This window comes from Balaenoptera acutorostrata, chromosome 2, assembly GCF_949987535.1.
Source record: "Balaenoptera acutorostrata chromosome 2, mBalAcu1.1, whole genome shotgun sequence".
In the NCBI taxonomy this organism is placed as follows: Eukaryota; Metazoa; Chordata; class Mammalia; order Artiodactyla; family Balaenopteridae; genus Balaenoptera; species Balaenoptera acutorostrata.
The window spans coordinates 68800789-68822163 of NC_080065.1; the positions used below are offsets into that span (position 1 = coordinate 68800789).

General features: G+C 39.1%; 1 protein-coding gene across 1 annotated transcript; it reads right to left on the reverse strand.

Annotated features, from left to right (window-relative positions):
* Nucleotides 1-8259: 8259 nt before the first annotated feature.
* On the reverse strand, nt 8260-10166 carry RPS23 (ribosomal protein S23). Its single transcript, XM_007193049.3, has 4 exons — nt 10017-10166; nt 9398-9557; nt 8598-8718; nt 8260-8469 (listed from the first exon to the last, which is right to left on the reverse strand). Exons 1-4 carry the CDS (start codon nt 10018-10020, stop codon nt 8323-8325), a joined length of 432 nt encoding a protein of 143 aa, XP_007193111.1. The 5' UTR covers nt 10021-10166; the 3' UTR covers nt 8260-8322.
* Between the last annotated feature and the right edge of the window lie 11209 nt (nt 10167-21375).

The following is a 21375-nucleotide window of genomic DNA, read 5'->3' on the forward strand; positions in this document are numbered from 1 at the left end:
TAGGTGTTAAAACATCTTTGGGTTTTTGTCCTCTGCTTTTATTCCTGAGGTTGGGGCTTTATACCCCCTTTCTGATTCTGCATTTACCAGTGACATTGTGGAACTTTTCTCTAAAGTGGCCCACTGCTCCATAATTAGGTCAGCTGCTGCCATCAAAGCAGTATGTGAAATGTGCAGGTTGCAGGTTCTGCAGCCTGGATCATGCATCCGCAGATCCTCACCACTCTGGGGACATTTCATAAATGATGTCAAACCACAGGCAACTTCTCACGACTGTTCTCAGCTGTGATTAAATTGGAAAATTATGTAATAATTATGTAATAATCTGCTCACTCATGTACAAATTTAAACAGTAGCTGGTTTCTTGGGAAGAAACCATTCAAAAATCTGAAAAATATATAGCTCCCTTTTCCAGAAAAATGTATGTGTTGGGTATGTGTGTGTGTGTGTGTGTATGCATACACGCACAGGTACATATTTATATCAGAAAATTCTACATACAGTTTCAGGAGGTTCCTAGACCCTCTAAAATATAATCCTAGATCAAGACTCTTAGGCAATAAATCGTTCAAAATGGCTTTCTTCTATTACACACACACACACACACACACACACACACACACATCTATGTTATGTCATGGGTAGGAGAAAAAGGGGTATGCTGACAGGGGAAAAAAAACTACCTAATTATAAACATAAGAAAATGTGTAAAATATAGAATGAACAAAGTCAACTATTGTATATACTGGAATTAAAATTCTAAGGAAATACCTGGAATCTATCAGGAACCTAAGGGGGGGGGCAGTGTGGTCCAACTAGCCTGCAAACACACACAAAAACAGAATACCTGAAACTGTCGAGCTATATAGAGAAAACATATCTTCTTATCAACTGGATAAACAAATTCACCAAGCTGTTGGGGGAGAAAGATATGACAAGACAATCTATTTCATGTCATTGTTTCCAAAGCAGGTGTTAATGGACACAACGTGTTTCAACAAGTAACATTTCCCTCAACTGTTCTCAGCTGTGATTGACATAAAAAAAGAATTATTTAAAATGTGGCTCACTCTGCCCCCTATTGTACAGGTTTAAACGTTCACTGGTTGTTAAAGAGGTAAGAAAGCATTATATTTATCAGCATCTAACCTCATCTTATTTGAAAATTTGGGTATGCTCAGCATGTCCTACACTTGTAACCCAGCCAAGTAACATGACCCATTGTTCGACTTCTAATTAACTACGGTCAAAGAGGTTTAGAAAGCTAGACTTAAACAAAAACTCCTACACTGTGAGTAGATTAGACAATTCATGTCAATAATTTATTACCACAGATAAGCAGATCACTGGTAAGGAACTGCAGAGGAAGCTGACACTTCTCAGACTGGAAGGTCTGAAGGGGTGATCTGGGGCCACAATTTCCTCCTCTCCCTCCTACAGGAAAAGCTCTCCTTAGCGTCAGAATTGCTGTTTGAAAGCTTCAGATCCTCTGGGAAGCAAGGGAGGTCAATGATGTTCATCAAGCCTGGCTCAAGTTCTAAGGGCTGTATGTGAATGGCTCCCTCATTTTGAAGATACACACCACACACTGAAGGCTTAAGTGACAGTCTGAATGAGGTGGCAACTGTTTGTGTGCATATTTGGAAATGTTGGTTATCTGTCACTCCTGGGTCCCCTCAAATGATCACTCTAAAACATTCAGTTGTTAAATGTTTTAATACTTTGCTCTAAAACTCCTGTGGTGACATTACCATGACAATAAGCTTTAAAAAGTCCACTTCTTTTCCTCACATACTAGTAAATATAACATCATTTTACCAAATAATACGGATAGAAATTGTGCTAGAAACTAAGAATGCTTAGTACATCCTGCCAAGGCAGTCCCCCAAGTACAATATCATAAGAAATGTGAGTTAATACTTGGATGATCCATTTTATTTTAGATTTTATAGGTTAGAATAAAGATTATACAAGCAGCTGTTAGTGAAAATTTTATTGTAATATGGTAATTTATGACCTTAGTCTCTTTTCTCAACTTTGTGTAAAATCAATAAAGACATGTTAGCTACTTTGACAAACGTGAAACAGGCTCCAGGAATGTTACCCACAGATGACTATTATAACAAAATCCAGACATTTACCTGGACTGAAACAGAAAATTCATCTATACAAAGATATACATTCAAATTTGCTTACCTGTCAAATTAGAACTGTCTCTCAGCTCTATCAAAAAATAAAAGGAAAAAAACCCATATAGTTGAGGTACTGTGTATTTCCCTAATACAGTTTACAACAAAAACTCTTATTAAATACCCAGCATTATGTATGCCATAATTCGCTAAGCAGCCACCTGTAAGGTAGTGTTTATTATTTTGCTATAAGGTGCATCTCCTACAGGAACAGTTTAATTTAGAGGACAGACTCTTTCTCTAGTTTCAGCTATGCCAATTACTTGGGCAAATTATTTCAAAAATACTTAAGAGCTATCTTTTTCTGGCTTCTGACTTATAAAATGAGGTGGCTGGAATAGAGCAGTAGTATCCCCGTAAGTGCGGACAGCAAGGGGATAGCTTCATAAAGACTGCCTGATAGCTTGTCGGTAAGACAGATTTTTTCCAGAAATACTGTAAAGATTGTTTTCCAGAAGATCAGGAGTATTTGTATAATCTAACAAATACCTTAGGGACTCTGACGTTCTGGATTTGGGAACCACAGGACTAAGTGATCTCCAGATTCTTTCTGCACTAACAATTTCTGATTTGTTTGGGGTTTGCTAGGCAAATGTAAGAGGTCACAGAATTTAAATATTTACTCATTCACAATTTTTAAACCTTTTAATTTGTAACTAAGACTCACAAGAAGTTGCAAAAACAGTATAGTTTGTATACTTCACCCAACTTCCCCTTAATAACATACTTGATAACCAGAGTATATTTTCAAAAGCAGTAAATTGACATTACAACAGTATTAACTAAACTACAGAACTTGCTTTATTTCATCAATTCTTATATGCACTTTCTGAGGACTATGAAATTCCATCACAAGTATTGATTTGTGTAAATACCACCACAATCAGGACACAGGACTGTTCCATCACCACAAAGACACTCCCTCCTGCCACTCTTTTATAGTTTGTCTCTATCCCCATCATTCATCCTTGGCAGCTACCCATCTCTTCTCCATTGCTATGATTTTGTCATTTCAAGAAGTTCATATAAATGAAATGATACAAGACATATGTAACCTTTTGAGATTGGCTTTTTGTACTTGGCATACCACTAAGATCCACAGAAATTGTTGCACGCAACAAGTGTCTTTTACGACTGAGTAGCATTTCATTTATGGATGCAACCAGTTTATTTGCCCACTGAAGGACATTTAGGTTGCTTCTAGTTCTTGACTATCACAAATACAGTTGCCATGAACATGTGTCTACAGGATTTTGTGTGGGCAGACATTTCATTTCTGTGTGATAACTACCCAGGAGTGCAAGTGCTGGATCCTAAGCATACGTTAACTTTATAAGAAACTGCCAAACTTTTCTAGAGTGACTACCATTTCAGAGTCCCACCAACAATCCAGTTGCTCCAGTCTTTCCAGTGCTTGGTATTGTATTTTTAACTTTAGTCATTTGCTAGGTGTATAGTGATATCTCCTTATGATTTTAATTTGCATTTTCCTAATGGCTGATGTTAATCATCTTTTCATGTGCTTGTCATCTCTTCAGTGAAATGTTTGTTCATTCGTCCATTTTGTAATAGGATCGTTTTCTTACTTTTGAGATTAGGGAGTTCTTCGTATATTTTGGATACAAGTCTTTTATTGGATATGTGATTGATTTGCAAATATTTTCTCCCAGTCTGTAGTTTCTTTTCATCCTCTTGACAAGATATTTCACAGAACAAAAGATTTTAATTTTGATGAAGACCACTTTATCCTTTTTTTCTTTTTGTGGAACGTGCTTTTGGTGTAATCTCTTAGAACTCTTCACCTAACCCTAATTCATGAAGATGTTGTTTTTGTCTATAATTTTTACAGCTTTACTTTTTATATTGATATATGATCCATTTTGAGTTAATTTTTGTAAAAGGTGTGAAGTTTAGGTTGAAGTCCATTTTTCTGCTAATCGAAGTCCCCACTAGCTATTGAAAAAACTATGTGTCCGCCCCTCAATTGCTTTTATATCTCTGTCACATAGCAGTTGGTCATACCTGTGTAAGTCTATTTCTAGTCTCCTAGTTTATTGATCTGTGTGTCTGTCCCTCCTCTGACACCACACCCTCTTGATTACTATAGCTACAAATTGTCTTAAAACCAGTTTGTGATTCCTCCACCTTTATTCGTTTTCGATACTGTTTTAGCTATTCCAGTTCCTTTGCCTTTCCATACAAATTTTAGAATTAGCTTTTCTATTTCTACCAAAAAGAGCTGCTGGGATTTTGCTTAAATTTTGCACCCAAGGTTAGTGCCTCATTTCCCTCCCTAGAACTTCGAGAAGGATCCAAGAATGAAGGGGCTTTGTTCACAGGTGGTGGGGGAGTAGCGGGTGGGATGGAGGGAATACACAGGAGGCAGAGGCAACTCACATCAGGGTCCAACATTTGGGTCTGAGGCGCCTGTGGTGGATTTATGGGTCAGTCATCACAGGACAGAGGCATCCTGGGTGTACCCAGGAGACAAGTGTGAATCATCGTCGCAGCGTGTCCTAACTCCCAGGCTTGTTCATCTTTATAGGTTCGGCTGAGGTCTCAGCACTGCAGGAGCTGAGACGCAGGAGTAGGTGGCTGTCTGTTCCACCCGGCCTTATCGCCCGACCCCTCCTCCCTTCCGCGCGCCTGCCCCTTCGCAGAGCTTCCTACTGCCAGGGCCCCGCCCGCCTGCAAGGGGTGCCCTCCCAGCACCTGAGCCCGGGGGTGAAACTGTGGCCCTCAGCAGCCTCTTCTGTTACAGGCGGGCGAGGCCCAGGGGCTCCCCATTTGGGTCAGTTACGCCCATCTGGAAGCATCTGGTCAGCATTTGGGAATGGCTTAACCAGTAACTGTGCAATTAGAGGCACTAGGAACCATTGGGATGGAAACCAAGAACTGCCAGTCTAGCTACCACATACAAATGTACCAAATGACTGACACTGCAGAAATACAAAGGCTCATGAGAGATTACTACAAGCAACTCTATGCCAATAAAATGGACAACCTGGAAGAAACGGACAGATTCTTAGAAAAGCACAACCTTCCAACACTGAACCAGGAAAATATAGAAAATATAAACAGACCAATCACAAGCACTGAAATTGAGAGTGTGATTAAAAATGTTCCAACAAACAAAAGCCCAAGACCAGATGGCTTCACAGGCGAATTCTATCAAACATTTAGAGAAGAGCTAACACCTATCCTTCTCACACTCTTCCAAAATATAGCAGAGGGAGGAACACTCCCCAGCTCATTCTACGAGGCCACCATCACCCTGATACCAAAACCAGACAAAGATGTCACAAAGAAAGAAAACTACAGGCCAATATCACTGATGAACACAGATGCAAAAATCCTCAACAAAATACTAGCAAACAGAATCCAACAGCACATTAAAAGGATCATACACCATGATCAAGTGGGGTTTATCTCAGGAATGCAAGGATTCTTCAATATATGCAAATCAATCAATGTGATATACCATATTAACAAATTGAAGGAGAAAAACCATGTGATCGTCTCAATAGATGCAGAGAAAGCTTTTGACAAAATTCAACACCCATTTATGATAAAAACCCTCCAGAAAGTAGGCATAGAGGGAACTTACCTCAACATAATAAAGGCCATATATGACAAACCCACAGCCAGCATCGTTCTCAATGGTGAAAAACTGAAACCATTTCCACTATGATCAGGAACAAGACAAGGGTGCCCACTCTCACCACTATTATTCAACATAGTTTTGGAAGTTTTAGCCACAGCAATCAGAGAAGACAAAGAAATAAAAGGAATCCAAATCGGAAAAGAAGTAAAACTGTCACTGTTTGCAGATGACATGATACTACATATAGAGAATCCTAAAGATGTTATCAGAAAACTACTAGAGCTAATCAATGAATCTGGTAAAGTAGCAGGATACAAAATTAATGCACAGAAATCTCTTGCATTTCTATACACTAATGATGAAAAATCTGAAAGAGAAATTAAGGAAACAGTCCCATTTACCATTGCAACAAAAAGAATAAAAACCCAGGAATAAACCTACCTAAGGAGACAAAAGACCTGTATGCAGAAAACTATAAGACACTGATGAAAGAAATTAAAGATGATACAGATAGAGAGATATACCATGTTCTTGGATTGGAAGAATCAACATTGTGAAAATGACTATATTACCCAAAGCAATCCACAGATTCAATGCAATCCCTATCAAACTACCAATGGCATTTTTCACAGAAACAGTACAAAAAATTTTACAATCTGTATGGAAACACAAAAGACCCCAAATAGCCAAAGCAACTTTGAGAAAGAAAAACGGAGCTGGAGGAATCAGACTCCCTGACTTCAGACTATACTACAAAGCTACAGTAATCAAGACAGTATGGTACTGGCACAAAAACAGAAATATGGATCAATGGAACAGGATAGGAAGCCCAGAGATAAACCCACGCACATATGGTCACCTTATCTTCGACAAAGGAGGCAAGAATATACAATGGAGAAAAGACAGCCCCTTCAGTAAGTGGTGCTGGGAAAACTGGACAGGTACACTTAAAAGAATGAAATTAGAACACTCCCTAACACCATACACAAAAATAAACTCAAAGTAGATTAAAGACCTAAATATAAGGCCGTAATGTTTGCATATGCAAACTAACAATGTATTTAGCTCCTGCTCTCATGAAACAGATATTTCTCATCTCTCTCCAAATCCTGTGGAATTGATTAGAGAATGGTACTATGTGTGTACGTCTATATTTGATACCTTTGGTTGAAATTTTCAGTGGAGAAAGCTTGTTAAAAGATAGAACATGTCTACGAAAACCAACTTGCTCACTGCTAATTTGGTACACTCCCCTGGTATTATTCAAGTTGTGTGTGTGAATAAAAGCTTTTCCCCTATTAAAAAAAAAAAAAGTACCAAATTAACATGTACATCTTAGTAATATGTCAAATATATTTCAATTAAAAAAATAAAAAACAGCCTGTTTCCACCCTCGTGGAAGGACAATCACACAATTGCGACAAGTATAAGCACAGAAGAGTACAAGTATAAACACAAGTGTGAAGCGTGAATTTGGGATCAGAGAGGTCTGAGGTGGGAGGAGCAGCAGGTGACCTGCCAGGCACTACCTGAAGCTGGCTGGGGAATGCAGGTTTGAGCAAGTGAGAGGTCATGCTGTTGAGCAGGCAGAGAAAAGACAAGACACAACACACAGGGTCTCCTATGCCAGGTATGGATCCTGGTCTTGATCTTATGGGAGATAGCCAAAAATTTCCATTTTCCAAAGATCTTAAACATAACTCAGAGAGCAAATTAACTCATACCTACTAATGCTGCCAAAAGCAGTTCTTCAGATCACAGATTTCATAGGGCTAATAAGCTTTTTTAGATATAATTCTACCATTTTTTCCTATGGAAATCTTCAAGCAATTTGTGGACAGAGGACCCCTATGTACCCAACCAACACCCGCTTCAATTATCAAAAGACAACCAACCCATCTGGACCATTTCTACCTAGTCATTTCCACTACTTTGTGTGCCCTGAAGTAAATCTCAAGGTCAAAATCTGTATTACTGACAAGCTGAAGACAAGAGTACTTAGATCAATCTTTCCGTAACTGGTCTCCCTTACTCTTCCCTTATGCTTTAATTTACCTGGGATACACTTCCATTAACTCCTGTCTACTAAACTGTGTAGTGCCTAAGTTTTGCTATCATAAACACAAAATTACCAGATGGATCCTGATGACCTTTAGAGAAACGAAAATCACCAGAGCAGGGAGTAACCTGACCACAGTATCTATCATATTGGGTCCCTAAGGAGATGGATCCAGGAATGTACATTTAGGGATCCCAAGATGATTCCCACTAGAAGCTCAAAGAGTGTTTTAGACCCTCTACACAGGAACACTGTATATTTATTTCAGATTTAACCAATATTGTTTATTCCATGGAGAAGGGAAAAAAATTTGTTATGAATTCCATTTACTCTAGAAAATCCTGAATTAACTGTTTACCCAATCTCCTAAAATTGGTAAAGCATACAATGCATCTCCGTGCTAAGAAAAGACACAAAACATATTTTTGGCATATGGAAATTTATTACTATCCTGCTTTCATCATCAAAACTTATGATCTTGGTCTTTCCTTCTTGCCTTTGTATAAGGCCAAAAGAGAGACATTGGCTACTTTGACAACCTTAAAGCGGACTCCAGGAATGTCACCAACAGCATGACCTTTGCGACCAAATCCAGCAACCAGAACTTCATCATTTTCCTGGAATAAAATCAACAGTTTACTTCTGCTGTAACTGGCAATCACCAAAAATACCCATTCATCCTATAAACAACTGGGGGAAACAGTTGCTACCCCAGAAACAGAAGCTAACAGACTAAAACACTTACCTCAATAAAATTCAAACAACCATCATTGGGTACAAAGGCGGTGATTTTTTTGCCATTCTTGATTAGTTGAACCCTGACACACTTCCTGATGGCAGAATTTGGCTGTTTGGCTTCAACCCCTCTGAAACATAACAGCATGTAACACAGTAAGCTGGCTTTCTGAAAAGGGACACATTTTAGCTCATTAAGCATAAAACTTATTAGAAATTGTAGTATTCCTACCTTTTCAACATAATCCTAAATTGCTAAACTTAAACCAAGTTTTTCTTTAGTCTTAGTTTCATGAGACCAACAGGGGAAACTTCTGGCCTCTTTATAGTTGTAAAACATGAACCAAGAAATAGAGCTAGAAATCCTGGATTCAAATCCTCAGTACCACTAAATTTGATGGGATCATTTCGTAAAGTCAAAAAACAGTTGCGTGCTGGCAAATTCATGTGGTTCAATCTTAGCTGTACAACATCAGGCAAGAAACTTCTCCATATTAGTTTTCTCTCCGGGAAAGATGTGAATAATTGTAAAGATGAAACAGTTGATGGGTGCGAATTACTTAGAATAGTTTCCACACATATTAAGCTCTCATAATGTCCCTTGTTTCATTATCGCTTTCTCCCCTCCAATGCCACCCCAATTCCTTCCAAACTAATGTTGAAAGTTTAAAAACTTCTGGGGGTTATTTAACTTTCCAAAAGACGCAGATACACAAAGACCTAGAATTTACATCAAGCCTTCTTTAAGTGCACCTATCCCGAGTTACAATACTAAAACCATGAAGGAAACAGCGATGGACTTCGACTTACACTTTTTCAAGCACAATTCCCTTGGCATGAGAAGCACCTCCAAAAGGGTTGGCCTTCAGGGCTGTGCCCAAATGGGCTTTCTTGTACTGTTTATCATGCCACTTTTGGTCTCGTCGGTGGCTACGGAGCTTCCTGGCAGTACGAAGACCGCGACACTTGCCTATAATTCAAAATAACCTTAGATCCCCAGTAAAAACACCCAAATCTTATTTTACATTATCTCAGGTACTAGCCTCCTCTAGACTACAGGCCGGTAGGCTCTGACATCACACCCTGGGCCTGGTTCGAACCGCAGTTTCCCTTGAACCAACCAAGACATGGACACAAGCGCTCCAACAGCTGTGCTCTCCCAAACGAATGAAGCCCCGCACCAAAGCTCGGGGGAAGCGGCGCCCTCCCCAACGCCCCCGCGTCCCTCTCGAACTCCGGCTCCGCGGCCTCCGAGCAGCCCCGGCCCCTTCCCGCCCGGCCATGTGCCTGCGGTAGCGGCGCTCCCCCGGCGCTCCCCATCTGCTCCCCACCGTGGCTCTCCCTCACCGTTCTGCTTCTATCTGCCCGCCCGTCCCCGACACCCCAGTTTGCACGCGCAGCCCCCTCACCCCGGCCCAGGACACCTCACCCATCCTGCCGGCGCCACGGGCCTGAGCGAAAGAGAGAAGCAAGGCAGGAAGGAGCCACAAGCCATCGCGAGCAAGCCCCGCCCAGATGAGGACCCTTGCGGCTGTCTGCGCAGCGCCTGGTCCGGCTGGCGCCTCTCGGTAGAAAACGAGAAGTCTGCACCACTTTCCAGAATCTGCGTCGTGTTTAATTTGTGCGCAATTCAGAGATATCTAATTTACACTGTGGTTTATTTCTTTTTATGTGAATGCCTTAGACAGAAGGAACAGGGACTACCAATCCCAGAAGCCTTTGCACGAGCCCCGCTCATGGCGCAGGCGCTCTGGACAAACCCGCAGGGCGGGCGTTGTGGCGCTGGGTCGGAGGACGGAGAGGTCAGCCGTGTGGGTCTACGTGTTGTTGAGTTTGGAAAATTAGACCTCGGAGGCTTAACTCCTACTCACAAGAAGCACAGTAAATTGAAAAACATTTAGTGAAGCAAGGTGACGTAGTATTTAAAAACCCATGCTTTAGTGAGAGACCCGGCCTTAAACCTCAAAGCTGCCGTCTTGGTTGTGGAATCTTGGGTGATTCATTTAGTTGAGTCTTTAAACTTCAGTTTCTCCTGGAGAATGAAGTAGATATGAAAGTTTTCTGGGATGTTGGTTCATTCCACAACTAGTTTTTAAAATGTCTTCTTTGTTCCCGGCACTGTTCTAGGCACTTGGGGGTACAACAGTTAACAAGAGAGTGAAGGTTTCTGCTCTTATGAAGTTTATATTCTAGGTACGAGAAGACAAAAATATAAGTGTATTTAAAATAAAAAGATAGTTTTACATATGGATAAGGTGCTATAGAGAAAATGCAATTGGTTAAGTGATAGTGACTTGGGGATGCAGGTGGCTACCTTGGGTGGGGTGGTGTTAGAAGGTATCTCTGGCGATTACATCTGAGCTGAGATCCTAAAGAGAGGGAGCCATTCAGGCAAGTGTATGGGTAAAGCCTTCCAGGAAGAGGGATTCTCCATAAGTAGAATGGGCTGGCGCTTCTCAAGAACTGAGGGATCAGGGAGGGGGGAGCTGAGTGCTTGAAGAGTAGTGTGGTGCTAGGTGAGGTTTGAGAGGTGCACAGGGCCATATGGAGCCTGTAGACCATGGTCAAGACTTTGTTTATTCTTCCTGTGATTGAATGCCTTTGGAAAGCTTTCAGCAGGGGAGTAACAAGATAGGGTTTATATTTTTATAGTTTCACTCTGGCTGTTGTGAGGAGAAAAAAAACTGTAAGAGATGAATCTGTGAGGCCAGTTGGGAGGGTGTTACACTACTTCAGTTGGGAGATGATGCCCCTCTCAGTCCAAGGTGGTAAAAGTGGTTGGTTTAGATTTACAGTTTGATGGTAGAACCAACAGGATTTGCTCAGGGCTGTAGGATGTGAGAGGGAAGTTAATTATGATTTGCAACCTGAGCAACTGAATGACTTGTGTTATTTACAGAGTGGGAAATACCGGGAGAGGAGCAGATTTAGAAAGGGATATTAAGGGTGCTGTTAAGGATGCGTTAATTTTGAGAAGCTTGTTAGACTTCCAGGTAGGGATGTGAGGTGGGCAGTTGGATATACAGGTATGGTGTTCAGGAGAGTCATCAGTGAATAGATAGCATTGAAAGCCATGGCTCTGAGTGAGATCGTTTAGGGAATGACTGTAGGTGGAACAGAGAGAGGTTGGAGGCCTGAGCCTTAGGCACACGGAAACTTAGTGGTATGAAAGAGAAGCAGATGAAGCGAAATAGACTGAGGAGTGGCCAATGCTGTCCTCTAATCAAAGCCAAGTGAAGAAGGTGGAAGTGAGCAAGTGTGAAGGAAGGGTAAGATGAGGACTGAGAATTGTCTTTTGGATTTGGCAGTGTGGAAGTTGTTGGTGCCTTTGTCAAGAGGGGATCCCGTGGAGTGGTGAAGATGTAAGCTTGATTGGGTTGGAGTCAAGAGAATATGAGAGAGAAGGAACTATAGACAGCATTATGGACAGTTTTTGCAAGGAGTTTTTCTATAATGTGCAGAGAAAGGGGGCCGTATCTGGAGAGGGTTGTGGAGCCAGGATGGATTTAAGAGGGCACATTTTATGACATTTTTGTATACTGATGGGATTACTCCAATAGAGAAGAAAAAAATAGATAATTCATAGAGAAAAGGGATGATTGCATGAGCAAGTCCTTGAGTAGACTAGAGGGGTGTCTAAGTGGAGGAATTTTTTTTTTTTGGCTGTGCATGCAGCATGTGTGATCTTAGTTACAGGCCAGGGATCGAACCTGCACCCCCTGCAGTGGAAGCGCAGAGTCTTAACCACTGGACCACCAGGGAAGTCCCTAAGTGAAGGAGTTGACCTGAGGAATAATAACAATTTATCTACAGTAATAGAGAAGGCAGAGTATACGGGTACAACTGCAAGTAAATTGGAAGATCTGTTGATAGGAAGACGTGGAACTTCTCTTTTGACTACTCTTATCTCAATGAAATTAGCAGGGTCATTAGTGAAGAGAAGGAGTAGGGAAAAGAGGTTTGAGTAGAGGGGGTAAGATGTGAAATCACGTAGGGTAACAATGCTAGCATTAAACAGTATTTACTGTGTGCCACATATTTTATGTGCCTTACATATATTAACTCATTTAATTCTCATAATTCTGAAAGGTAAATGCTTTTATTACCTCTGTTTTACTGAGGGATAGTGTCTTAATCCAGTCACACTGCTGTAACAGAATACCATAGACTGGATGGCTTATAAACAGCAGAAATTTATTTCTCACAGCTCTGGAGACTGGAAAGTCCAAGGCAAAGGTGCTGGAAGATTTGCTGTATGGTGGGAGCCCGCTTCCTGGTTCATAGACTCTTTTGCAATAACCTCAAGTGGCAGAAGGTCCAAGACAGCTCTGGGGTCGCTTTTATTTATATTCTGTTTTTTTGTTGTTGTTTTGTGTTTTTTTTCCAGTTTTATTGAGATGTATTTGACATATTGGAGCCTCCTTATAGGAGTACTAATCCCATTCATGAGGGCTCCACCCTCATAACCTAATTTACTCCCAAAGGCCCCCCACCTACTAATGCTATCACATTGGGGATTCGGTCTCAACATGAATTTTGCCTTCTAATTCAGAAGTGTGGGAGGATAGATTGACAAGAGAATGTAGGATTGTTGAACAATTTTGAGGACCCATTTGAAACCGTAGTTACAAAGTTACATCAGTTAGCATGGTCTTGTGTATTCTTCAGATTCTTTCAGTGTAGTGACTGAGTAGGTAGAGAGTTGGCTTTTAACAGGCCTGGGAGTGGGATCTAGTTAAGTGAATGTGATGGAGGAAGGGCAAGGGAGTTGAGAGTGATTATAAGGAAAGGAAGAGTGATTATAAGGAATCTCTCTTTCCATGAGATTGAAGCTGGAGGAGTAAAGAGCCAGGGATAGGCAAAACAGTTCTGAAGGCCTGGCCCTACCAGATATGAGAAATTTCTATGAGGCTAAGTAAGATAGTGCAGCATTAGTACAGAAGTAGATAAATTGACTAATGAATAGAATAGAGAGCTCAGCAAAAGACTCCTATAGAATTAGTATAGAATATTATTAAATGACAGAATTAGATGTCAGATCAATGTGTAAAGGAAGGATTGTCAAACAGATGGAACTGCACAAAAAGTAGTTACCCAAATTAAATTGAATCACCATCTCAGGCTAAAAACAAAAATCAACTCCAGGCAGATTGAGGGCCTGTATGTCAGCAATACAATTTTAAAATTCTTAATAGAAAACAAAGGTGAATATCTCCATGAACTTAGGAAAGGAAAATATTTCTAAAGAAGAAGAAAAGAATGATACATTTAACCATATTAAGAACCTTTGTTCAACAAAAACACCTGAAAGAAAGCTAAAAAACAAGTTACAAACTGAGTTGATATTCACAGGAAGTGTTCATATAAAGTTGGGATGGTTTGTTGCTTGAAAGTTTAGTAAAACATCCTGTAAAATCATCTGGGCTGGGTGTTTTCTTTGTGGAAAGGTTGTAAACCTCAGCTTAAATCTCTTTAATTAAATCTCTCATTTAAACTAAATCTCTTAATTTACAGAACTATTCAGAGAACTGGGATTTCTTCTTGAGTCAGACCTGGTAAGTCATTTTTTTTAAGAGTTTGTCTATTTCATCTAAGTTTTCAAAATTGTTTCATAAAGCTGTTATGACATTCTCTCATGCATGAATATATGTATTTTATATATATTTGTTTTTGGAAGGTTTTTAACAGTGAATATATAGTACTATATAGTACTATACAGGTTATCTCTTTCTTTTTGAGTGAGCTTTGGTAATGTGTGCCTTTCAAGGCATTTGTCCATTTCATCTAAGTTGTCAAATTTATGGGCATAAAGTTGTTTGTACTATTCCTTTATAATCTTTTAAATATCTTTAGATTTATAGTGATGTCTCATCTTCCATTCCTGATATTGGTAAGTTGTATCTTCTTTCTCTTTTTTTCTTGGTCAGTTAGAAGTTTCGTAATCTTATTGATGTACTCCAAGAACCATCTTTTGCTTTCACTGATTTTCTCTATTGTTTTTCTGTTTTCATTTTTATTGATTTCTGGTCTTTTTTATTATTTACTTTCTTCTGCTTGTTTTAGATTTAAATGGAAGCTTATGTCATTGATTTGAGGTCTTTGTTCTTTTTTAATATATGTAGTATGACTATCCTAAGTACTGCTTGAGCTGCATCCTGTTAGTTTTGATATGTTATATTTTAGTTTTAATTCATTTCAAAACATTTGCTAATTTCTCTTTTGATTTTCTTTTTGACCTATGGATTATTTAGAATTGTGTTATTTAATTTCCGAATATTTGGAGATTTTCTAAATATCTGTATTATTTATTTCTAATTTAATTCCATTATGGTCTAAGAACATCCTTTTTTGATTGCAATATTTTTAAAATGTGTTGAGGTTTGCTTTATGGACCAGAATATAGTCACTCTTGGTGAATTCTCCATGTACACTTGAAAAGAAAGTATATTTTGCTGAGGAAGAATGTCCTATAAATGTTAATTAGCCCAAGGTGGTTGATAGTGCTGTTCAGGTCTTATGTATCCGTTATTCAGGATGATACTGACATTATGTGGAGAGAGTGGGGATCATAGTTGGATGTTGGGTTATGTTTACTTTAGGTAGTGGGTTTAATTATTATATTATTATAGAAACCAACAAATAAATAAAGCATGAACCAATGGTCAGAATGTGTTATGAACCATGGATTTTGATTACTATAGCTACGAAAATTTTTTAAAAAGGATTTAATTTTTGTTTTTGGAGCTTTGAATTTTTTACTTCGTGATAAAGAACTCATTATGTAATTTGGAGCCTGAAAGGAGACAGAATTTCCTTTGACCTTGGACCCTGAATTTTCTAAAAGGGTACCCAAACATGAATCAGCTTGAGGAATTAGAGGAAAAGAAAGCTGCCATGGCTAAAGTGTAGTGAGCCAGCTGGAAAACAGAGGAAGGTGAAGTCCGAGAGGTGGGCAGGATCAGCTCACGTCCAACCTGTAGGCCAGGTTAAGGAGTTTGGTTTTTATTCTGAGTGTGATGAGAAGCCACTGGAGGCTTCAGGTGAAAGAATGACAAGATCTGATCTGCATCTTAAAAATATCACTGTGCCTGCCATGGTAGGCCACCACAGAGGGACAAGAGAGGACTCGGGCTATCCAAGGAGGGAACTGTTGCAATAGAATAGGTGAGAGATCATAGATAAGTAGCTATGGAGGTGGAGAGATGTCATAAGACTCAGGATATAATTTAGAGTTAGATCATGTTGGAAAGAGCAAAATCATTGACATCATCATCATCATTATCACCACCACCACCATCATGACCATCTAACAGATATTGAGTACTGTTTAGTGTCAGGCTTAGGATTTCACATGCATAATTTCTTTTATCCTCAAAACAACTCCTATGTGGTAGGTGCTGTTATTAGACCCATTTTACCATTTAAGTTGAGACTTAAAGAAGTTAACTTTCTTAACCAGAACACATTTGTTGGTTTCCAGATTAGTTATAAGACATAATTTTGATTTTTAAAGAGTTTAGAAATATTTTTGATGAATGTAAAGTAAATATGGTGCAAAATTGATGGGAAATAATTTTCTATCCAGCAAAACACCAGGGAATCTAAGGGGTATAGTTGTTAAGATTAAAGTATTCTTAATATAAATTGCAACCCCATATCCATGGGTTACTAGAGATATGTGAAAACTGACAGACACTTTGTCACAAAAGGTCCTATTTGGTAGTTCTTAAAATGTTGGGGGAATGGGGGCAGGAAGGAGAACAAGTTTTTCCTAGTATTTCCTCCAAGCAGAAGGTGTTAAATTAGTTTAATTCCTTATTTCTCTGCCAATTTACTCATTCCATGCCAGGTGAGACGAGGTGACATCTCTCTTCATGTGGTAAATTTAGAAAAAATAGTTTAGGCATGTTCAGTTCTTCCTTTTCTCCTTTTTGGGACCCAGCCTGCCGTGGAGCACACATTTCCTCCTGTTTCTTCTGGGGCAGGCCTCTCTTCCCTATTGAGAGCCCAGTGCTGCTGTGATAGGCTGCCATGTCTGTCTTCTGCCAGGAGGGGTTCAGTTACAATCCATTTTGCTCCTGCACTAAGCTTTGTCCTCCAACCTGGCCTTTCATAGTAATAAAGATGGTATTTGGGCCTCTGCTTGTCTTACTCCTTGTTTTATATCTCAGTTAGTTTAGCACTCAGGTGGGTCAGAAGAGTATTATTATTTGACTTCTCTCAGAGCCCCCCAACTAAGAAGAAAGATTGATCTTCATAAATTAGATCAGTTGATGAGGAGACTTAGGTCAAGGGTGACGCTGTTTCTTTGTACTGTATGGGGAAGAAGTTCACTTTTGGGGAAGAATGGCTAAGAGTTTTAACAATGTTGACAATTGATTCTGGAGCATTTGGAATGGTTAGAAGTTACTCTTAGTGTTTTAGCTATAAAAATTGAGGCATTAGTTGCTGTGGAAATGTGACAAGATAAAATAACAGCTTTAAGTGGGGAAGAATAAGCAGTAAAAGTAAGACCAGTGCTTACACGCTCTGTATAACTACTATTAATAAATGTTGAGTGCTTCATTTTACCTGATTAAATTATTAAACACAACTTTTCCTTTATCCAAAATTAATGAGATTTCTTATCCTCTCATTCTAGCTACTTTTTGATGTAGTTGTTGTTTCTTCTCATATACCTATTCTGTGGAACTAAAGAAATATGTGTATTGCCATATAATCTTAATAACATTCAAACCTGATCTTTAAAATCTTGTTATTTAACTAAACCTCTGTGTAGGATCTAAGGGGAATTGACAGTGCTGTTCTTTGATGCCCTTTGTGAAGTTCCTGGAAGAGAGTTATCATTTTAATATGCATGTTAAAAGTTATTCTCCAGGTGTTCTCTAACTTGGCTGAAAACCAAACAAAAGAAAATAGGCCTCTATTTCATCAGGGACCTTTGAATTATAAGAAATGAAAGATAATTTTTCTCACTAGGAAAAGAAAATAACTTTCTTCACTCAGTGGAACATTAAGTTTTAGAATCTTATTCCCTGGAGAGGTTTAAGAACCTGTAGATGGGCCAAATCTGTGCTGTCTGAGTTCAGTGGGGACCAGTTGATGTTTGTGATGGAGAATGGCTGGTGTCACTCTTTCTGCCTTTTCATTCCATAGTAAAATGAAGTTTCACCGGGACTATTTCTAGATTATTTAAATGTAATAATATTATAATATATAAATATAAAACTTTTATGAAAGTAGATGTGTAAAATTTTGAGCATTTTCTGTTACTAAGATTTTTATTGTTTAAAGGACTTTAAATAAGGTTAAACAAGATTTTTTTCCATAAATTTAAAAAAAAAAGGAAAAAAGAAGGAATGAGGAAGTGGAGGAAGAGAGGAAGAAAAGAAGAAGTGAAGGGTTCTGGGTTTTTGTAGCTACAAAAGGACAGAGGTAATTTTTCCACTGCTCTAAACCATTACTTTTTGATCTTGTTGGTTCTAGCAGTCATTACTGATTATGAAGATAACCCAAATGAATGACTCTATAACCAGTTCATATATAAGATCATTTTTTGTACTATGTGCCGATGAATTTTGAAATTTACTTAGATAGGTTTTCAGTTAAAGTTTCCAGGTTTATGTTAATTATGTAGCAGACAACATCTTGGATTTTTACCGAGTAGTTGTACATAATGCTCTCTGAAGTATTAATTTTTGTCCAAAGAATCCATTTTGCTCTTTCTATAAATGGCAGCCTAAAGTATAGGGCAACATCAAATAGCACATATTCTCAATGTGAGTTTTATTTTATGAATTAAAACTCTGATTCCTGTCTGTTGAGGTGAGGACTCTGCAGGTGCCTGTGAGAGCATTTTTGAGAATAGTGGAGGCATTTTCTTCCCTAGGAAAGCTGCTTCAACTCTTCAAAAGAGATAGGTATGACTCATCTCTTAAATCTTTATCTATTATATACCTGCCTCTCTCCCCCTCATCTAATCAGCCATTGCTTGGAGTGGAGGTGGGACTTCAGAGAAGTTTGCTAGGTGAAACGTCCCCAAAGTGTTTACCCCAGCAATTATGTGTTCACATCTCTGCATATCACTCGCTTGGGATCTTTTTGGGGGTGAAGACTAGGTCCTTTTTACCTTGTATTCCTGGCATCTAGCATATGACAATCAATGTTTGCATAATGGACAGATTTATGAAACATCAGGCCTCCTGGTTCAGTTTAGCTTGAGAAACAAGAATGTAAAAGTGTGCCACTAATTTGGCACATTGTCCACATTCCACGAAGTCAAAGGGGGATCTCAAGTAAGAAACATTAACATTTAAATCAAAAGCACTTGTGTTTCATTTGCTAACCTGATTCTAATCAACTCAAGTTAATTTGATGAAAATTGGTAGAAATCATGGCAGCAATTAGGCTCTGAACTTGATAAAGAGTCCGTATTAGGATTCTCCAGAGAAAACCAATAGGAGATATATACATATATATGCACACATATGAATATGAATATATGATTTAATATAGGAGTTGGCTTTTGCAGTTATAGAGGCTGAGAAGTCCCAACATCTATAGCCAGCAAGCTAGAGACCCAGGAGAGCCAATGTTGTATAGTTCCAGTTGTAGTCTGAGTCAGGCAGGAAAAGACTGATGTCCTTGCTACAAGACAGGTAGAGAAAGTGCAGTCTCCCTTACTCCACCTTTTTGTTCTGTTTGGACCTTCAGTGGGTTGGATGAGGACCACTCGCCTTGGAAAGGGCAGTCTGCTTTGCTCAATCTACTGATTCAAAATGTTCATCTCATTCAGAAACACCCTGAGAGACACAACCAGGTATCTGGGTACTTAACAGCCCAGTTAAGTTGACACACATTAACCATCACAGAGTCATACCCCTGACAAGGAGCAAGAAGTACATACATACTATGGTGTTTTGCTAATAAACTAATGTAATGTGGGTTTTGTCCATTTGCATTTTCAAGTTACTGAATTTGATGGAATACTTGAATTAATTGATTTTCTAGCTACAATTGCCTAAATATTCAGGCCCTAGGAGTCACAGCCATGTGGCATGAAGTGGGAATTAATTATGTAACATTTTTGGTAAGCTCATTCATTATCCTGTACACTTTATTTAGCACCAACTTGGACCAGCAGCGTCTTGGTGTACATCAGTTAATTAGACATGTTCCCTGCCCTCATGGAGCAGGCCTTCTGATGAGGAAACGCAATGTAAATAAGTAACAAGAAAATAAATGTCTTGGTACAAATTGTGATATATGTTATGATGAGAGTGAACAGAAGGCAGGGAGAGCTAGAGGGGTGTGAGGTGATCCCTACAGGAGGAACAATATGTGCAGTCATTGAGGTGCAAAAAAGCTTGGCCTATGGAGGGTGTTGAGAAGCTGAGTGCAAGCCAGTGTGCTGGAGCATGGTGGGAGAAGGGCGGCCATAAATGAGGCGAGAGAAACCAGCAGGGGCCAGGTCATGCAGGCTTTGTAGGAGGTATATGGATTTGGATTTTGAATCAGTGTGCATAGACCATTGTAATTGATTTGAACATTTGACTAATGCGATTTTCAGTCTGAGAGCATTTGGATGAATAGAGACTGTGGTCTGACAAACGCTAGATGCTCCTTGAAGTAAATATTAGAATTAAGATAGATCCATTTTTTTCCCATGAGAACTCAATTCTGTATAGTTATATATGATTATGGAAGATAGATTTTTGATATTCATATTTTCAGGTAACATTTCATTTAATAATATATGGTAAATCAGAAAATGAAGCAAATCCAAGTATTTTCAGTTGAAAAGAAGGCACCATGGATGTACAACTTCCTGTTCTCTCATGGAAAATGTTGAGGGAATATTTTCCATGTACCTCTGTATTTTCTGTTTATCTTGTAAGTCACTGATTGCTCTTCGTTTTGGAATATCTTTAGGATGTTTGTATAGCGAACAGCCTTGAAAGGTAGAAATAATGTCTTTCTGTCTAGCAGAGGGGCAGGTTTGTTTATAGCCTTGGAAACTCAGGGTTTTTCTCCTGAGATGAAACCCACCGTGTGTACAGGCGTCCATCTGGGCCCGCCTATATTGCTTTATGGGCAAAGGGAACTAACACAAATAGACTGATGCTCATACTGCTTGTTCTGTGGTGAGTAGTAAATAAAGTTCTTTGTCTCTGACCCATGAGTCTTGTCTTCTGCTAGCATCCATGAAGCCATAGCAGGCTAACTTGTTAGCTTCCAAGCTGGGAAAAACTCAGACCTTCAAAGTTTTGGACAGAGACCCCTTAGCCGTCTGAGCAGGCAGGTACAGTGCCACACAGGTGATACCCTGTGCTTTGCAGCCTGCAAGCTATCATATTAGCATTTTTTTTGTCACTGATTTTCTCCTCCAGAGTCACAAGATGAGCTATTCTCAGACAATCACATTTTAAGTGTGACTTCTATTCTAAAATACATGTGTGAAACCTACTAACTACTAATTATTCTGCCTTAAATATTCTTAACCAAGTGGGAGAAAATTTCGACAACAGAAAGAATGCTATATTAAAATTTTAGAATCATCCAGTCATAAAATATATTAAAATGATACTTGATTTAAATAAAAAATGTTGTATATGTGTATGTGCCTGAAAATATAAATGAAGCGTATTTTCAAGAAAGTTTGTTACATGATAAGCACTAAGGGACTAACCCTGTGGTTTCTGAGTGTTCACAGAACCATTATTATCACAGTACAGGATCATCATGGGCTTGGGCTCTCACCTCCTCCTGACCAGGAGTTTGGGGAGCAA

What these genes read in the sequence shown, in the direction of transcription:
- RPS23 (XM_007193049.3), bottom strand. An exon ending in GGAATTGTGCTTGAAAAAGT is followed by an intron (nt 8,719 to 9,397) that starts GTAAGTCGAAGT and finishes GTTATGTTTCAG; the next exon opens with AGGGGTTGAAGCCAAACAGC. An exon ending in GTTGTTTGAATTTTATTGAG is followed by an intron (nt 8,470 to 8,597) that starts GTAAGTGTTTTA and finishes ATTTTATTCCAG; the next exon opens with GAAAATGATGAAGTTCTGGT.